We start from the raw sequence: 19,650 nt of genomic DNA on the forward strand, positions 1-19,650 counted from the left end.
GATCCAGTCATCTATCGGAGTATAGATGACGACCACGGACTATTCTAGACAGTCCACGCAACCTATAGGTGTTTATTTGAACCTAGTGTTCGCGAGCAGTACTCCATCCCCCTCATGGTTGCCTTATTTGACATAAATTGATGAGGAACCCCCGAAGCAATGTTATCACCCCGATGAAAATCCTTAGGCTAGGTCCCTTATATTAGATGCTTTAGGGACGTAAAGTGAGGATAACGAGAACGGGTAATCAGGTTTGTTTGGTTTGATGAAATTAATAAACTTATTATTGTGGGTTGAAAACCCTATGTGCTCACCAGGCTCCCCAGCCTGACCCACTCAGTTTCTTGTATTACAGGTAGTGGCACAAGAGCATAGTTGAATGACTTGACGAGGGATTGTGGATTATAGGCTAGTAGATATAAATAAATGTTGTAACGCCTATGTTGTTCTGTTTATGCTTTTGATCTGTGTCGAACAAGTCATCCCAAGGTTTTAATATAATGAAATACATTTCTTCGAAAATGCTTTGATAAATCTTTATCACATTTATCTTTTGGGAACAAATTCCGCAACACTTTTCTTTAAAAGGTTACTCTGATTTTCAAACAAAGCATAAACAAATCAGTCTTTTCTGGACGTGAAAATGGGGATGTCACACCAACTCCCAACAAAGCCCTAGGGGTTGTGACTTCCCTGTTACGCGTACAGGTCATGTGCTTTCAGTAGTACGGGCCCATACTACCTTCCACACCTACCCGTATTTGTCTCAAAGGATCATCACAACAACCCTAACAATACACACTAGCATACGCATACACTCAATCGTCACTCCCTAGAGGAAGGCTAAACATCACAAAACTGGCCGGCTGACCCCACACAACTCATTCATGAAACTTCCACCAACCCTGCAGCACTCGTCTATGCTAATCATACATAACACTGGACCCTATAGACATTTGAATACCTGATCCTACCCTAAGCCCTTCATCAAACAATAACAGGAAATAAGGCCAAACCAAACATTCTCGGGCTATAGAATCTTAGTTATGTATAACCATGATGCATACACTAAGCAACTACAGTAATGATGTCAATTTCATATAAGGAAGAACCCAAGGCTATCAGGCATCATATAATCATGCAATTCTATCATGCAATCCTTGAAGATCCCTATCCTATCACTAGCATGTTGTTCTAACATATCGCAAAATCAAATAACAGTGTGATAATTTGGGGTCTACTTACTAGCTCCGGCTGATCGTACATATCGCATCCTCTTTGATTATTTTGAAAACAATTTGAAAATCATTTTTAAAATATTTTCCTTAGTTTGAGACTAGATTCACACGAGTGTTCCTCCAATTCACTCGAACCAAGGCTCTGATACCAACTTGTAACACTCATAAAAATCATGATAAATTTATACTTTTTAAAACCAACCGATTTCACAAATTGTTTAAAAACATAGTTTTCAAAACATGTTCAACATCAGAGTCTCCCAAAATCATAAGTCAAAACATGAGGATGTGTACGGTCATGCCTTCTCTTTCCCGCGATCATCCGAAGTACCTGAAACATAACCCAAAACTGTAAGCCAACGCTTAGTGAGATCCCCCAAAGTACCAACACATAACATAAGCATAATACAAACAACATGCATACAAAGCCTTCCGCCTGACTGGAACGCCCCACCGGCCTACAGTCTATCGGGTGCGCTCACAGAACCTTCAGCATGACTGGTACATGAGGATGTGTACGGTCATGCCTTCGCTTTCCCGCGGTCATCCGAAGTACCTGAAACATAACCCAAAACTATAATCCAACGCTTAGTGAGATCCCCCAAAGTACCAACACATAATATAAGAATAATACAAACAGCATGCATACAGAGCCTTCAGCCTGACTGGAACGCCCCACCGGCCTACAGTCTATCTGGTGCGCTCACAGAACCTTCAGCATGACTGGTACGCCTCACCGGGCCTTCAGCCTAATTGGAACGTTCTCCAGGCCTTCGGCCAGACTGGTACGCCTCACTGGCCTACAGTCTATTCGGGACGCCTTGGGTCTCTTGGCCTTCAGTCTACAATGGTCCGCCTCAACCCAACCACACATAAACCATGTCGACATATACATAACAGATAAGCATACATATAACCAGTCAACAGACAATCAGACAGATCTTACAGATCACTAAGCATAGCATCATCCTATCTACCATGATACAGATCAGATCACTACAGCATACCAACATGCGATAAACCAGGATAACGATCCAATGGGCCGGACTTGGTGCCTTCGACCTAAAAGTACAGTGAGGAAAACTCACCTCGCAAACTGAACAGAAGCTGATGAGGTCCCAACTCCGAATCTCAGCTCTCTAACCGACACCTAATCCCACCAATGACCAATTCCATCAAAATCCCAAAATACCCTCAAGGTCAAACTTGGTCAAACCTAGTCAAAGTCAAAGTCAACTGGTCAAACTCACTAAGTCAACTGAGTCAACCCAACCAAGTCAACACATCCGGGCTGACCGAGTGCGAGTACACGAGGCGTACTCTAGAGGTACGTTGAGCGTACTCCAAACCCTTACAGTTGACCACCATCGGGGTGGTTGACCTCGCGTAGGGCGTACACCGAGTACTCAGGGCGTACTCCCGCATCCTTCAAAACTCAATAAGTGCTTAATGGCTTAAGCACTTACATCCATATTTCAGATCCAAGGCTCAAATACACTCTAGATTCATAAAGTTTCCAACTTTATGACTTTACATGCCCATTAAGTGCTTAACTCAAGGTCTTAATCCATTAAGACCTTCTACAAGATGCATGGAGCAAAACTAACCATTGGGACTTCATTTTTATGACTTAGGACCCCTCCTAGGGTCTGAAAGGACAATTCATATTGTCAAGAACTTTTTCGTGCTCAAGATAAGACATTTGGAACCAAAAAGTATCACTAAAACACCTATTTCTAGATCTACCTGATTGAAATATCAAGTTGCAAGCTTTATACCTTTGAAGGGTTGCAAATGAAGAGTAAATCCCAGATCCAAAGTGATTCACTCTCCAAAGATGATATTGGCTTCCTTCCTTCTTCTTCTAAGCACACAAACACACACTTTTAGGCTAGAAATGGCTTCTCAAAGAGAACTAGGGCTTCAAACACGAATGAGAGTGTGGAGGCTGATAAGGTGAAGGGAAATGAGGCCATAAGGATGCTTAAATACCAACCAAACCGTAAAAATTAGGGTTTCCTCATTTAGTGAGTACGCCCAGCGTACACTGATGTACGCCCAGTATAGTAGGGCATGCCCTAGTGCGCTCAACGTACACCACATACGCATGGCGTACTCCGAAGGATCCTAATTACAGCAATGCCCTTCAACCCCTTTAGCATACAATTCTTGAACTTTGAGACCAAATGCAATATAAATGAATTAAAGGGGGTTTAATTTATAAGTATCTCGCATCGGGATGTTACACAAATGGATCTAGTACATGGTGATATGGACTCTGCAGATCCACCACAAGGGACGATAACTCTATTTGTCATGATTTACTGATGCTTCAGTAAATATCATTGTTGTAAAACTCTGCAAGTTGACTGATTACTCAGCCGAGTACTCTTTATTCGGCCCCTTACCGAGGCGAGTTACAGAATCTGAGTACTCCCCCGATTGTCCCCTTACTAAAGCAAGTAGTGTTGTAAAAATCGGCTAAATCGGTGATTAATATATATATATATATATATATATATATATATATATATATATATATATATATATATATATATATATATATACACACACACACACACCAATACTCAACTTATCTCAACCAATTCAAGGATTCTAACTACTGATTTTAAAATCCAAAAAGACACCATAAGTTCATAACAACAAAGATCAGATAATTGACTACCTCTTACATTTACAACCGACCAACAAGACCACAAAATGTAACAAGGTAATTTGCAACCGAACCCACAAGACCACAAAAACTTAAAAGGTTTTTGTCATTATCCCAAAAATAAACTAAGATTATAACAGTTCCAAGTGATATACAACGACAACTCATTAATATCTGATTGTTTGCGGGTATGTATACACCCAAAACTTGGTGTAAAATTCCTTCTTAAAAGATAATAATCTCAACATAAATTATTAAGACTCTAAATCAAAATAAAATAAAAATAAAAAAAGGTTTAATCAATCAATCCTCATCGTCTTGAGCATCATCATCTTCTCTTGTTCCATAATCAATCCATGGTAACATGGACTCAAACAAAACCGCCAATGCATTCCTGTTTGCAACTTCACGAGGGGCCCGTGCGGGACCCGGACCCAGACCCAGACCCGGAATATTTTCTTGGTTGTCACCAACAACATTAACATTAACATTATTATTATGCATGTCCACCAACCTCGGATCAATCATAAAATTTTGCAAATTTTCTGGAGGGATTGTTGGCGTTGAATCAGAGAAATCAGATACCATCAAGTGTGAATACCTGTAATAATGTAAAACAATCATAAATAATCTTGCATTTAAACTATAAAAATTGAGAATAATTTCAAGAAAATGCATACTCACTCGTTTTTATCGGATGCAAATGCTTCTTTTCTCACACACTCCCAATCTTTAGCTTCACTTCGACTAATTTCCATCTTTTCAATTACTGATAAAGCCGTATCCTTAAGAAAATTATGAAGCTCAGGGAGTCTCCATATAATATAACTCCTTTCAACATAAATATTAATCAAATGATCCAATGATTCACTCCCACTTTGATCCATTCCAAAAAAACCATGATTAGTTATCTTCGTCCACACCTGTTCTTTCAAAGGAACTTTACCCACCAACTTTTTTAAAACCAATGGATGAAGCATTAAAGCCTGTTTCATAAGATCACTCGAACTGGACTTATCTTTTTCTTTTTCTTTTTCTTCACGTTCAAGATAAAACCGACAAATTGCAAGTGAATATGAGAAATTCGGATACAACCACATGGAGTTATCGCTATTATACTCTTCAGAAAACGTTTCCAACCATTTATACTCTTCGGCTCTAAGGGCAAAATAGTCAATACAGAATAACGCGCCCATTGGGTCATCTGAGTCTAGGGAAACTAATAGTTTGCATATTTCAAGAGCTGAGCGATGACACCCGCGTCTATCCATGTTTTTCATGTGGGAAAAGAGTGTGGTGAAAAGCTGTTGATTTGTTTCATGTTTATATTGTAATTTACAGGTGGCTTGTAAAGGATTGAATAATGGATGCCAAGCACATTCTAAGGCGTATAAAGATTTTGAAGTGGCATCTGCTGACATTTGGAGTTCACCTGAGAATTTGAAGTATTCTGCTAGGGTTGTGAGGGAATCTATATGGTAAGGGTGGTGTAAAAGAATACTTGCTATGGTGTTCAGATCATGTGATGCTTTTGCAGCTTCAAATTGTCTTTGAGCTAGGCTGTAGGTTGATGATGGCACATACCTAAAAGAAGTCATACAAATGTAAGGTTAAAATTGTCTTTTAGTACACTAATGGGGAAATGGGTAACAAAAGATATCATATGAATAAAACTTACCTGAAATAGGTGAACCCATCTTTGTTTTCAAGAAGCTCCATGGATAGAGATCCATCCCACCTAGGCCAATGCTCTGAGGGAGAAACCATAATTGTTTTTCTATGGGTGTGGGTGTGGGCCCCACGTCTCCCTGTTCGACTCTGTTGTCTAGAACTTCCTGCTTGATTTTGATTACTTCTTTCAAATGAACTCACAACTTTTGATCCAAATATTCTCCTCAGCTCATTTTCTGCACTAAGAAATCTTGGATCCACTTGCAGTATGTTTGTTGTGCATCCTTTCCTTGGTCTATGTCTATCACCCTCATCATTCACATTTTCAGATTTCTTTCTTGAAGACCGGGTTTGACTTTGACTTTGACCACCAGATGAATTGACTCCAAAAGATAAATCTTCTAATATGGCATCTAAGGAATCCACAGTGCCTGTAGTTGCCTTGTTTTTCTTCTTCTTTTTCTTTTTCTTTGATTTTTGACTGGATGATATGGCATTGGTAGCAGTATTTTTCTTACTGGGGAGTAAATTGTGTTCATTTTTTACTGTAGAGGAGGTATCAACATCACTAGCATCATTCTCCTGAAATTGAGTGTTTGAGACTGATTATGAAATTATATGAACTGTAGAAGTTTGCAAGTAAAAATACACATGTTGAGAAACATAAGTTATATAAACCATAGAAGTTTTTTAGTAACCTCTTATAAAATAAAGTACAAGTTTATGTAGTAGTATTATCATACAAAAATGCATCAGAAAGTAAAATGATTTGACTATTGACAATGACAAAATGTCTATAAGTAAAAGATTGATACTTGAAGGCCCATAAAATCATCTATCACATTAAACTATATGCACAAAAGTCCTAGATCAAGTCATCTAGTGATACTTAATCATTAACAAAAACACTATCAATCAAAAAGTAAGGAAAGAAAGAAATAAAAATCTTAACTTTATGGATTGTTAAGAGTCCAAAATAGTAATAGCGAAAATAAAAAATGATAGACAACTTTGCATGTTAAAGTCTAGTTGAAATCCAATATTTATGCGGATTATGAACTTTTCAAGAGAAATAAAAATACTATGCAAAGTAAAATCAATACTTTCTCTATTTCAACAGAAGTTAAAGTTTTAGCATCAAACCTAGTACTTGAGGAACACAAAGTTGATATGGATTTATCAGTAATCTACCAATAACATTGTTGAGTTTGTAATACTTGTTACAAAGTTTCATGTATTTTACAAGTATTTCTCCAAAAGTCAAGAACCCAAAAACTTTAACTTGAAAAAATAGCCCTTTTGATGTCCTCAAAGTCAGGGTGTAGCTCTTACTTGGGAGAGATGGAACTAGTGGCATTACTGATGCTCAATTTAAAAGAAAGAAATCGCATCACGTGTTGCATAAAACGTACTTGAATAGCATACAAAATCAAAAGTGTGGGTTTTTTTATGAAATCAAGAAACAAATAGATTATCACGAGCAATCAGAAACTTAGCTCAAAAAGATAATTGAAAATCAGGAAGGTCCAATAACACACATAAGAACCCTATTCATCAGGAATGATTTTTAAAAAACAGAACCAAGATTAACTACACCAATTAGCACTAAGCTAAAGAACAATGAAAGTTCAGCTATTACGATATAAAACAACAAAAATCATCGTGTAATCAAACGCACCTGTTCCTGTTCCTTCTCCTGCTCCTCCTCTTCGTTGAGGAGATCGAAAGGATTAATTGAAGAAGGGCGGGGTGAATTGGAGGGTGATTCCGACTCATCATCATCGGACAATATGATGTCTTGATTCTTTGCTGATTCTTGTTCATTAAGCACCTTCCTCAACGCTCTGGCGGACATCGTTGTTTCAGCTCTGAATTTGTGAATCCGAGACCCTCCAAGTAAAAACCCTCTCTAGTCTCTTTCTTATACATAAATTTTCCATCTAAATCCTCCATGTTATGTGAAATTTCATAAGCCCCACCAAGGTTTTTGATTCCATCATTTCACCCCCCAAGTTATGATATTCTTCCCTCCTATGTCACCTTCCTTTCCTCCTCCAAATTATTACTTTTTATTTATTTAAAACTTAAATAAATTATTATTAAATATTAAATATTATAAAATTTTCCATCATTTATCGGTCATATAAGGAAGGATTTTGTAACACAACAACATGTATCTTGTGGAGAATTCTATCCGCATCCCATGTTAAAAACCATTTATAATGGTCAAAACCATTCATGATCAATTATTAAATATTTAATGATACCTGATGTAATTTTTAAAAAATCTTTTATTTTACGTTTTATATTTTAATTTTATTAGAAAGACAGTTATCTTATAAATTTATTTATTTAAAAAATATGTTTTAAGATGAATAGCTTAAATTTTATTATATTAGCTTCAATTATTTTTATTTATCCAGTTTCATAAATTAATGTGAACTTCTTAATAACAAAATATTCATATTTCATGAATTATAAAAAAGTAATACATAGATTTTATTAATTATTGTCATTTATTATTTTAAAAATTAAACATTGTTATTTGTTATTTAAAATGTTAAACGACATTATTTCTTATGTAAAAGATTAGAAAACTATTTTTTGATTAATTGAAAAATTACTTGAAAAGGTAACTTTAAATTACTTAACAATAAAAATAATTAGAAATAATATTAAATTAAAAGTATAATTAACTATATATACATAAAATAAAAAATTATTGTACCTTGAAAACAATCTTTGGTATATAAAAACAACATCATTGTTGAAATTGAAAAGTAAACAAATAACTTGTTAGAAATTAGGGGATGAATAGATTGTTTGGATTCTCTGAAAGTCGTGATTCACTATCAAATTGAAGTATTTCGATGGTACAGATCGAACACTCAATTTGATGAAATTCAGAGAATGAAATCTGAGAATGTATGTGAAAATATTCTTCAATATGTACCAGAAAAATAACCAAAAACGGATATATCATTCCTGTCTGAAAACTGTCAATAGACAGTTACCAACTGTCATAAAACTACCAAACGTGTCATTAAACGGATCTCAGGGAAAAAAGGGTCAACTTTCTAAAATTGGATTTTCGATCCCAGCCAGGGGCTCTGCCCCTTGGACCCCGCCAGGGGTTGCCACCCCTGGGACCCTGCTCTCAGGGGCGCTGCCCCCGGACCCTCGTTCGTTTAGGGGCTTCGCCCCTAAATAACAATGTACTTTGAATCTTGAAAAACTTGAACAAGTGTGCACTCCTACACCATCCTAACTTGTTCAATATTCAACAAGATCACTTTTGGTCAACAAATTTAATCCTATTACACTTAAATAATATTAATGATATAAAATCACCAACATAATTTTGAAATTATAAGGTTAAATCATAGCACCTAGAAAGCCCACGTCAGATCATTTTGATGGTTTATCATGTGGGAGGTAAATTATGAAACACTAACCGTATATTAGGCGTATAATATTTGAATCTTGCATATCCTTTATGGAATTTTGTATGAGTAACTTTTTGATTCATTAACCATAACAATAGTTAAACAATAAAATAAAAATAAAAAATTATACATAATTTATTTATTCACAACTCGTGAGTAAAGTCTATTAAAATATATTGTTCAAGATAAAGATTTTTCTTTAGTCATATAAATTTGAATTCTACTTTGTAGATTACATTCGATCGTCGTAAAAGTCTTTAGTTTTCAATGTTCTAATAGACGTCAGTTATCATATTATTAAGGTTTAATAATGATAATGTTATATGTGAACTTTTTATATTATCATATAAATTCTTAGTTAATCGTTAATTACAATAGGTTAGTTATTTTTAACTATATATATATATATATATATATATATATATATATATATATATATATATATATATATATATATATATATATATATGGAAAACTACAATAAAGTCTCTACATATAGGTCTCATAATCGATTTAGTCCCTATATATTTTTTTTTATTCAATTAAGTCTCAAATACCGGCAATCGTATTCAATTTAACACTTTGACACTGTCAACAGGTTATCCAACTTTTAAAAATTACATTTTTTGTCCAGATTTCAAATTTTATTACAAATTCAGTCCAAAATTAACACTTTTGGCCCAAATTTTAAATTTTGTTACAAATTTGGTCCAAACTTGACCCTTTTTGTCCAAATTTTAGAATTTTATTATGAATTCATCCTAGATTTAGTTTTTTTTACAACATTTTTTTCTCAAATAATTGTTTTTAATATGTTTTTTCTTTATAAAATCATATTTATACAAAAAAAACGTATTTTCACATAAAAATCTTATATTTTCTATATAAAAAGTTTTTTGTATATATGAAATATCTAGTTATAAAAATAGGTATTTATTAAGTATATAAATATATACAAATCCGTTTTTATAAAAAAAATGTATACAAAAACGTATTTTACAAAAAAAATGTATACAAACATGTATTATATAAAAACGGATTTGTATACATTTTTTTTGTAAAATACGTTTTTATATACATTTTTTTATAAAAATGGATTTGTATAAAATCATATTTATACAAAAAAAACGTATTTTCACATAAAAATCTTGTATTTTCTTATAAAAAGCTTTTGTATATGAAATATCTAGTTATAAAAATAGGTATTTATTAAGTATATAAATATATACAAATCCGTTTTTATAAAAAAAATGTATACAAAAACGTATTTTACAAAAAAATTGTATACAGACACGTATTATATAAAAACGGATTTGTATACATTTTTTTGTAAAATACGTTTTTGTATACATTTTTTTATAAAAACGGATTTGTATATATTTATATATACTTAATAAATACATATTTTTATAACTAGATATTTCATATACAAAAAGCTTTTTAAAAAACGTTTTTATATAAAAAATATAAGATTTTTATGTGAAAATATGTTTTTTTTGTATAAATATGATTTTATAAAAAAAAGCATATTAGAAACAATTTTTTGAGAAAGAAATTTGTAAAAAAACTAAAATTAGGATGAATTCATAATAAAATTCTAAAATTTGGGCAAAAAGGGTAAAGTTTGGACCAAATTTGTAACAAAATTTAAAATCTGGGTCAAAAGTGTAAAGTATGGACCGAATTTGTAATAAAATTTGAAATCTGGGCCAAAAATATAATTTTTCGAAAGTTGGATGACCTGTTGACCGGGTCAAACGGTTAAATTGAATACGATTACCGGTATTTGGGACTTAATTGAATAAAAAAAATATATATAGACTAAATCGATTATGAGACCAATATGTCGGGACTTTATTGCAGTTTTCCAATATATATATATATATATATATATATATATATATATATATATATATATATATATATATATATATATATATATATATATATATATATATATATAGAGAGAGAGAGAGAGAGAGAGAGCTAGGTTCAGGTATTTAAAGTAATTATTGTGTTATTGTATGCATAAATGTGTGTCAATCAAAAGTAAATAAAAAATTAAATAACTAAATAAATAAATAAGGGTAATTTAGTAATTTGATTAGTAACTTCCAAAAATAATCTCTATAATCATGGTATTGACTTTTAACCTAATTTCTCAGGTTTATATTAAACTCGTTTTTTTTTTCTTTACTCGCTCAATCTCTACCGATTACAAGCCCTAGCCGATGATACAAAGCCGTCGCCATCATGCTCCGCCCCAAATTTCTCTAAAAGTCATCTTCCAGTACCTTCATCCGCCCATTTCTACTTCGAACTCCTGGTTTACGTCTCCAAGCTACCCATCGTCCTCCTAGTTATCCTTAGGTTATTTCCAGATGTCAGATTATTTAACTACGTTACTATGTATTGTTGGGAACTCTTCATTTGATGACTCGATGGATCAGGAAGGTGAGAATCCGGCGGCGGATCCTAGGATATGGAATCGGAAGCGTAATGATATGACTTTCTTCGGAGATTACGATGAAGACGATGACGAAGATGATGATGAGGAGGAGGAAGATGACAGGAGCATGGATCTTCTGATTAGGTTTGTTGAGAACGTGTTTAAGAAGATATCTAAGCGAGCTCGCAAAGCCGTTCGATCCGTTCTTCCTATCAATATCCCCACCAAATTGGTACTGATTTGCATTTCTCAAGTTATCATTTTGATCCAATTCGTAGGTTTTAGCTGGTTTTTACTACAATTGAGTTCAGATTACTAAAATTGGGGCAAACTCGATTCAAATTCCATTCTGATTTATTCGTTTATACACAAAATAAACGAACTACAAAGATTTTTTTCTTTCCCGATTTGATCCTTTTTATATATGCAAAGTCAGCAGCTTTCCGTTATGTTCTTGATATGTATTCAATTTCAACCTTTCATTAACCTACTTACATCTTGTTCTGAAATTGGCTATAAAAACTTTCATCTAATACCTTGTATCTTGCATTCTTACTTTGACATTGTTCATTCTTTATTACCATACGAACTTACTATATGCTCAATGCCTTATATAGGTGGGATTCTCTGTTAATGGAGTTATAATCACGAATTCCAATTCTGTTGGAATGGAATCATGAATTCTAATTATGTTGGAATGAAGTCATGAATTTCAATTCTGTTGGAATGAAATCATGAATTCTAATTCTGTTGGAATGGAGTATGGATATTTTCTCACTGATTTATGCATGTTCTACAATTCTTGGTTATTGGTTTTGGTGCAATTCACAAGTCCACATATTTTTCCAAAGGAATTTAGTTTTTTATTTTTCATTTGCTAATGCATTATTGGAATCTAAACTACAATTTGGTTTTGTTTTCACAGAAGTTGATGCTTGAAGAACGGACCACAAAATTGAAAGTGATTCTAAGCAACATTATTCTTTTAGAATGTATTAGTGTCGTTGTTAGATTTTGATGTTTTCTTTCCCGTTTTGAAAGTTTTTTTAGTTTTATTCTTTAACAATAAATGTAATTCTTAACAATTGTTACCCGTATTTTATAAGAAATTATGTATTTATTGTTTTTATTCTTCAATTGATGGTTCGAGAATTTGTTATTCTACAAGAAGTTTTTAAAGTCATGATCATGAAATAGGTTCAAAAATATTTTTATTATTTATGGTTCAAGAATATTTTTATTTTTGAATATACTCAAACATATTTTGTCAGAATGTCCGAATTAAAAAAATTATAATTCGTAAAATCGGATTTTTAAAAATAATAGAATCTATGATCTCTTAAAATATACAATTTTCCTTTATTAAATCTATATTAATTGACTAAAATACCCTTGTAATTAAATTAGATGATATTTTTCAATTATATTTAATTCAATAATATATATTAATCACTTTCTTAAAATAAGTAAAATTGATTAGCCCACATTTATGTTATATTCATGTGATATTAACATTCACATTGATGTCTAACGTATCAAAGTATTGAGCAATGTGGTTAATAGCACTACATCGGGTTCTTTTCTATCTCCATGGTGATACAGATAGAATCCCAATGTTGATGGTTAAATGGTTATTGTTTGCAGTAAATGTTGGTGATACTTAGCCCAACAACTAATTGATTGTATCATCGAAACCCCATATGATATTGTTATAAAGTTGATTGTATCATTGAAATCCAACCTTGAATTTGCTAGAAATCCAAATTGATTTTTTGGATTATCCCAAATCTGAATTCGTGTAACCATACGCAATACAATAGGGTCGAATTACAAATTTTGAAAAAATGTTTCTAACACAAGCCCAAAAATTATCCAAGTTTTATTGATATTAAAAACCTGTCTTTCTAACAAAAATATGTAGGAATCTAACTTGGGCTATGCTTTTACACTTGGAGAAATGACCACTAGTTGGAGAGCAAGATTGCATTCCATAAAAGGCATCCTACTACAAATGATCCTCCAAACAAAACCAATGCATCCTACTACAAGAATTTCTAAATTTATTATAATGATCCAAGACTTCACATCCAAATCATCTCAACATGATCAAAATTGAGGAGAAAATAAGCACATTGATCAACACAAGCTCAACACGTAATAAAGAATCTACAAGCCCTCTTGAGTGTCATCATAGCCAAAAAAACACTCAACAACTTCACCTTTAAAGCAAAAGATTCCATGAAATCAACTCTCTTCATATATTGATCTCCATGTATTCCTTTTCTCCATTAATCGAGTCTTTTTCAAGTTAATGCATATACTAATCCTTTGTAACCCATCTACTTCCACGAACTTGATACCTATCACAGCTCACCCTTTGCTCACTGCTACTCTCACCACCACTTTCTGCACTCGTGTATCCTGATGTCCTTCGTTGCCTCTTTGTTTTCTTGACAGCACCATCACCACAACTGTCGCTAAAATTCCCATTCAAAAGCGGATCATCTATTCCACGTATCTCTCTACTTTTAGCAATACAACTGTCATCTCTCGTTCTCCTTCCTTTATCATTCTTCTTCATATTCTGAGATATTTTATGCAGTTTTTCATTAAACTTCGTGATGCCCTTCCCTACTGGTTGCACAGCTTGATTCACTGTAAACCTCAAATCACTCACAATCTGTATTCAAAATTGTCACAAATCATTAATATTTTCAGAGATTGAAAGTAAATAGATTGAAATTAAAGAACTTACGTATTCACCACCACCAACAAAAACATCACGAACACTCTCTTTAATGGCGGTTTTGTTCTTCACACGAGGATCGTGTCTTGGGAGACGTAATTTTGTGGGGCGTTCACTGTCTCTAACTTCATCAGGATCTAGAGGACAATCGGAAGTATAATCACCAAGAACAGAAAAATCTCCATGGAAAAGATCTCCCATTAACGTGTAGGGTTCTGAAGGAAACACGTATATGTGAACCAAAGAAGCAACGCCCATCTGTTCTACATTAATTAATACAAACGCCTGTTAAATTAACGAAGAAAGAATAGATGTAACTAATTAAGAAAATTAAGTAATTACCTCAATACAAATAATAAAATCCTGAATAGATGATTTAAATTGCGACTCTTGAGCTATTGGAATTTTGATAAAACCAAAAGAATAGAGAAGGGCAATAGCGACACCTTGCCACCATGTCAAAAATACAATTGCTTTAAATGTCAGAAACTTAGCAAGTGGATTGATATGTGCGAGTTCTTTCTTTGTTATTTCGTAAAACTGAACTAAGCAATATAAAGCCCATGATTGGCTGAAATTCAAAACAACAGCCATGTAAGGGTACCCACAATCCCATCTGAAATCTCCTTCACAATATACGTCAAAGGCTTCAAGAACCACCGCTAAAACAGCTGTAACAGCCTTTATAATCATCTGATAAAGAAACAAAAATGGGTTTTATTATGGATGACGGAATCAAGAAAGTTCTTCTCAAGTGGTCGTAATAAAAGTATTGATTTTCTCTCAAGTGGTCGTAATAAAAGTATTGATGCTTCTCACATAAAGAGTCGTGTTCAACATCAAAAATTGGAGTAGAGATGAATAGCTTTGTTCTTTAATGATAAAACTTACATATTGTACGATTCCAGCTTTCATGATTTGGTAAACCCTTTGACCTAGTTGCCATGGTTGTAAGAATAGATTCATTGGAAAAACATGTGTAATGATTCCCTTTGAAGAACGTTTTTCTAGCAAAGGGCCTTTAAGACCTGAACGCCCTTCCCTCTCCATGAAATTGATTGCTCTTTTTTCACCCCCTTAATTAATTTCAAGAAAACCATTATAATTAATTAAGTTCATCAGTTCCAAATACAAAGATCAGAGAGAAGATACATATTACATACCCAAGCATGCAATAAGATATCTCCCAAAGCAATACATTGCAAAAGCTTCATAGCAATCTCGTAGTATCTCAACTGCAATGCTTATTGATGGATTCAATAGCGATACAAACTGCACAATGAAGTTTGAAAGCCTAAATATCTATCTACACATATAAGTATATCCAAAACAAATGAACACACATTAATTAGATTGATCATGTTTTTCTCTATATATTTGTTTACTTAAACATCTATACATTATCAATTACCAATGCATAAAGTATATACAACTAATTGAATATAAGTCATTTGTAAATCACTTACGGATTCAATAGCATAACTAGGCACCATGAGTACAATACCCAACAAAAACTTCTGTTCCTGTCGATCAAAAAACAGAAACTTAATTACAGCTTTTTACCCTCATATACTTTTCTTCAGTATATGTGACAAGAGATTGCTTCATAAATTTCCCAAATACATCATGAGAAGGATATATATATATATATATGAAACAGATATTGGTTATATGAACGTTTTTTAACTGCAAGAATGTCCATGCGATCAACAACCTACTCTCTACATTTAATGTGTATGTGTGTGTGTGAGAGAGAGAGACATAAAGGTAGATTATTAGAGAGAGAGAGACCTCGGGGTTCTTGTAAGCAGATAGGTGCTGGAGTAAGAGGAAAATGGAAAGGGTGAGACTGATAAAAACAAATACAGCAGCTACTCCGGTTGTCCATGGGAATTGGGAGTATTTGAGAATCAGGGTCAAATTAACAATAGCCTCTCGTCCAATCTTCTTCATCAGTATTAATGCTTCAGAATTCCCAAATGCATCATGAGAAGAAAGATCGACTGGCTGATGGATTTGGTTTTCTGCATCCAAAATTGAAAGCCTAGCCCTAAAATTGTCGCCGATTCCTTGAATCAGACACTGAGTTGGGTGAAATCAGAGGAGCATGGGATTTCGATCTATTAACCGAAACGAAAAATACACAATTGCGGTTAGAAAGGCCAATTGCCACCTTTACATAAAAAGTAAGATGATTTTTTATGGAGAAATAGAGTAATATTTTGTAGACATTTTTTTAAAATATTTATATGATTATGATGTCTAAATATTTAAAGATAAGGCGTGTGTTAACATTAAGGTAACTTATATATATGCAAGGTTTAAATATTATATATGGAGAAATATAAAGCAATATTTTGACACTTTAAGTCTTTAAATGGAAGCCTTTAACAATTTGCTATCAAAGAAAGCATAATAAAATTTAGAATTCTGAAACTATTTAAAATCTTCAAACATCTCAACCATGGAATACCCTTGAAAAATACAAATGGGTGATGTGTTTGAAATCCTGAAACGACCCTGGGATCTCGATGATTGGCGGATTGAAATCATCATTTTCACTCGATGCTTCATGTTCCACTATTCTGATTTTGAGATTGGATTTGTGTACTTTGAAATGGGGTGAAGTTGGGAGAATGCATCTTGAAATTGAAATGTTAAGGAGTTTTCAAGAATCAAGCAAGTTTAAGAAGTGTTTAGAGGTGGGAATAAGGTTTGTTTTTCTGCAAAAAGTTTGATGCTAGGCTTGATGCTTAAACAAGGTGAGAATGCCTCTTGAAATGTTCAGGTGTTTTCATGAATACTATCCTTACAAAACTGATAAACACATATGAAATTGGTTTGTTCCAGGCAATAGTGATGGGTTGTACCATGGGTTCTTGTTTGATGCTAGGCTAGATGCTTCACCTTAATGGTTTTATATATGATTCATTGTACATGTGATTAACTTGATTCACCAAAAAATGCCTTATTTTATATTCCAGATTATGATCTAGTGCATGGGTTTGGTTAAAGATGCTTCATTCTATATGTGAAACATTCGTACATTGTCTATTTTTTTAATTAGTCAAAAGTGTAATACATGATAGTGAAACACAAATCTTTGATTACTTGTTGAAATATTGAAAAACTATAATTGTTTTTTTTTATGCAATGCAGATCTTAAAAAACCAACATTATCTTTCTTACAGACTTTTCTGCATTTAGTCCACATTTTTTTTTGCTGTTGTGGTTCGTGGCCTGCAAACATTTTCTCTCTTCAAAAACAAACATCATCCTTCTATGTCAAAGGATCTCTAAATAACAAGGTATCATCCACAAACATCTTATAGTCGTTGATTATTATTGATTATCATTTGTATAACTGAATCCGACTTTTGGGATTGTTGAATTTTAAAATTGTATTTCACTGTTGCGTGATTGATTCTTTCAACTGTTTATGAATTGATTAAACCCCAACACTGACATTAGAGCTAGACATAATAATCACATTGTTAATTTATCTTTGATCATTCTTGATTCTTTCCGTTCTTGAGTAACGATCAAGATACTCTAATATAATTTTCATTTTGGATAATTTTATAGACAAATCATTAAAATTCGTTCAACAAATATGTGGTTCTGGCCCAAATATGGATTGTGGTTAAATGTTTGAATGTTCTAGTTTCTTTTTCATTCAAATATGATGTATACTGGTTGGGTAATTTTAAGCCTAAATGTTTGTAATAACATAACTAAGATATCATTTGTCGTAAAAACATCTAATGTTTCATTTTCACGACCCAAACTTTTGTGAATATTCATTAACAAACGAAACATAGTAGTTACTTCTATTCTAACAACCGATTGCGTACTTGTGAGTCCTACACATCCATGTATACATACTTAAACATGTCCACCTTCCTTTTTATCTCTATATTCTTCACAAGTGTCATCATCATCATCACCATTAACAAGATACATCTGTCGATCCATCTGACTGATCAAAATTAGGGATTCCATATATGACCCAAGGAAGAAAGAACGTATGTTGGCATATACATCAAGACTCCTGATGTTCCATGTGCATTCAACAGTCACTAACTCATGATTCTTCAACGCCACTACCATGTCCCCATTGCCCCTAAACCCAATCGTCTTTCTTAACATACCAGGTAGATGGACAACATATAACTTTTCCCATGATCTTGCGACACCATACTCCTTCATAGCCCATACACCACAACATTCCTTCCCTCTTTCCATGTCATACTCAAGCATGACAAGATATCCTTTGCGAGTACTGATTGACAAGCTTGAGACATCATGATGAGTTAAAACATCTGGTAGTGGCATTTCATCGAACACTTCATGGACCAAATCAAATGATATGATCAAACAACGAAGCATCGCGTCATGTTGCCAGTCGCAAGCGACCCAATGTATAACTCCATTATAGCAAACCTGAGACCAAGTTAATCGAATCATTTTATGTAGGGTACTGTTATGATTACCCCCGAGAGGCTGCCTCCAACCACCTGATGAAAGTGAAAAAACGTCTATCAATGGAGCGTCTTGAAGCTTATGCGGCATCGAGAAGTTATGCGCATACATGATTCTCACAACCTTTGGATCGTGAGTCCGTGGACAAACACCAAACCCCAAAACAGTCCTTTGAGTCAAACTTTGTTCATTGTTCGGAACCATAACCCGTATGGATTTTCTGATCGATGGGTTCCAGAGAATAACCTTAGACATGGAATCAAATAAGTCATCGCTCAAACAAAATACGCCATCACAATATCCGACAACCCTAAAATAGGCGCTTGTGCTCGCATATTGGAAATCAATATTAGAAAAGTTTAACCCGAAAGTTTCGTCATCTTTTCCGATGATGTATTGCTCGAGTTTACGTGTTCGATCGAAATACCTGATCAATAGCGTTTGATTTCCGTTTTCGATGATCGATTTGGTTAAATTGTGGTGAACGGAGATGAAATCGTTGCTTGTGACGAGGGAATTCCATGATTTGCAGACTATACGACATTGGAGAATGAAATTGAGAGGGAGCCATTTGAGGATCTGGAGATATATATCGCCAGGGAAGTATTCTAACATGGTTTTTCAGTTTCTGAAACCGTGAAATGATTTGGAAATGCCTTGTAGATTTATGGTAATTGCCGAGAACAGATGAGGAGGTTGGTATTGACGCGGCGATTAGGGGAAGCCCCGTCTGTACGTCCATGATGCCACATATTATTTTTTTATTTTTTATTTTTTGTTGTTTAGTCTAAATTTATCTTTTGTTTTTAAATATATTAGGTCTTAGACCGTTTACTAGGGATGAAAGTGGGTCTAAACCCGGACCGGATGGACCCGGAACCGGAAAACTCGGAACCGGTTAACGGGATTTTGTAGAACCGGAAACCGGACCGGTATATAGGAAC

At 33.7% G+C, this 19,650-nt stretch overlaps 3 protein-coding genes across 4 annotated transcripts; all 3 read right to left on the minus strand.

Annotated features, from left to right (window-relative positions):
• Positions 1-4,001: 4,001 nt before the first annotated feature.
• On the minus strand, positions 4,002-7,469 carry LOC145166125 (transcription factor-like protein). The gene is made up of 4 exons (XM_079085057.1): positions 7,262-7,469; positions 5,591-6,165; positions 4,597-5,496; positions 4,002-4,513 (listed from the first exon to the last, which is right to left on the minus strand). The coding sequence occupies exons 1-4, from the start codon at positions 7,436-7,438 to the stop codon at positions 4,216-4,218; spliced, it is 1,950 nt and encodes a 649-aa protein (XP_078941183.1). The 5' UTR covers positions 7,439-7,469; the 3' UTR covers positions 4,002-4,215.
• Positions 7,470-13,515: 6,046 nt separating this feature from the next.
• On the minus strand, positions 13,516-16,430 carry LOC145166126 (protein LAZ1-like). Of its 2 annotated transcripts, XM_079085058.1 has the most exons (7): positions 16,016-16,414; positions 15,691-15,747; positions 15,388-15,496; positions 15,116-15,300; positions 14,567-14,917; positions 14,234-14,482; positions 13,516-14,158 (listed from the first exon to the last, which is right to left on the minus strand). In XM_079085058.1, the coding sequence occupies exons 1-7, from the start codon at positions 16,175-16,177 to the stop codon at positions 13,799-13,801; spliced, it is 1,473 nt and encodes a 490-aa protein (XP_078941184.1). In that variant the 5' UTR covers positions 16,178-16,414; the 3' UTR covers positions 13,516-13,798. The 2 variants fall into 2 exon arrangements, with proteins under 2 accessions (XP_078941184.1, XP_078941185.1); XM_079085059.1 differs by lacking the exon at positions 13,516-14,158 and having other exon boundaries at positions 14,299-14,487; positions 16,016-16,430.
• A 1,442-nt stretch (positions 16,431-17,872) lies between these two features.
• LOC145162452 (F-box protein At3g07870-like) lies at positions 17,873-19,400 on the minus strand. The gene has a single exon (XM_079081595.1). The coding sequence runs from the start codon at positions 19,319-19,321 to the stop codon at positions 18,110-18,112; it is 1,212 nt and encodes a 403-aa protein (XP_078937721.1). The 5' UTR covers positions 19,322-19,400; the 3' UTR covers positions 17,873-18,109.
• Between the last annotated feature and the right edge of the window lie 250 nt (positions 19,401-19,650).

Source organism: Lactuca virosa, chromosome 3, assembly GCF_052849685.1.
Source record: "Lactuca virosa cultivar CGN04683 chromosome 3, Lactuca_virosa_CGN04683_v6, whole genome shotgun sequence".
Classification (NCBI taxonomy): domain Eukaryota; kingdom Viridiplantae; phylum Streptophyta; class Magnoliopsida; order Asterales; family Asteraceae; genus Lactuca; species Lactuca virosa.

What these genes read in the sequence shown, in the direction of transcription:
- LOC145166125 (XM_079085057.1), bottom strand. Translation starts at nt 7,438, where the DNA reads ATGTCCGCCAGAGCGTTGAGGAAGGTGCTTAATGAACAAGAATCAGCA. An exon ending in GATGGGTTCACCTATTTCAG is followed by an intron (nt 5,497 to 5,590) that starts GTAAGTTTTATT and finishes GACTTCTTTTAG; the next exon opens with GTATGTGCCATCATCAACCT. An exon ending in TTTGCATCCGATAAAAACGA is followed by an intron (nt 4,514 to 4,596) that starts GTGAGTATGCAT and finishes ACATTATTACAG; the next exon opens with GTATTCACACTTGATGGTAT.
- LOC145166126 (XM_079085058.1), bottom strand. Translation starts at nt 16,177, where the DNA reads ATGAAGAAGATTGGACGAGAGGCTATTGTTAATTTGACCCTGATTCTC. An exon ending in CTGCTTACAAGAACCCCGAG is followed by an intron (nt 15,748 to 16,015) that starts GTCTCTCTCTCT and finishes TTTGATCGACAG; the next exon opens with GAACAGAAGTTTTTGTTGGG. An exon ending in TTGTTGGTGGTGGTGAATAC is followed by an intron (nt 14,159 to 14,233) that starts GTAAGTTCTTTA and finishes TTTTGAATACAG; the next exon opens with ATTGTGAGTGATTTGAGGTT.
- LOC145162452 (XM_079081595.1), bottom strand. Translation starts at nt 19,321, where the DNA reads ATGTTAGAATACTTCCCTGGCGATATATATCTCCAGATCCTCAAATGG.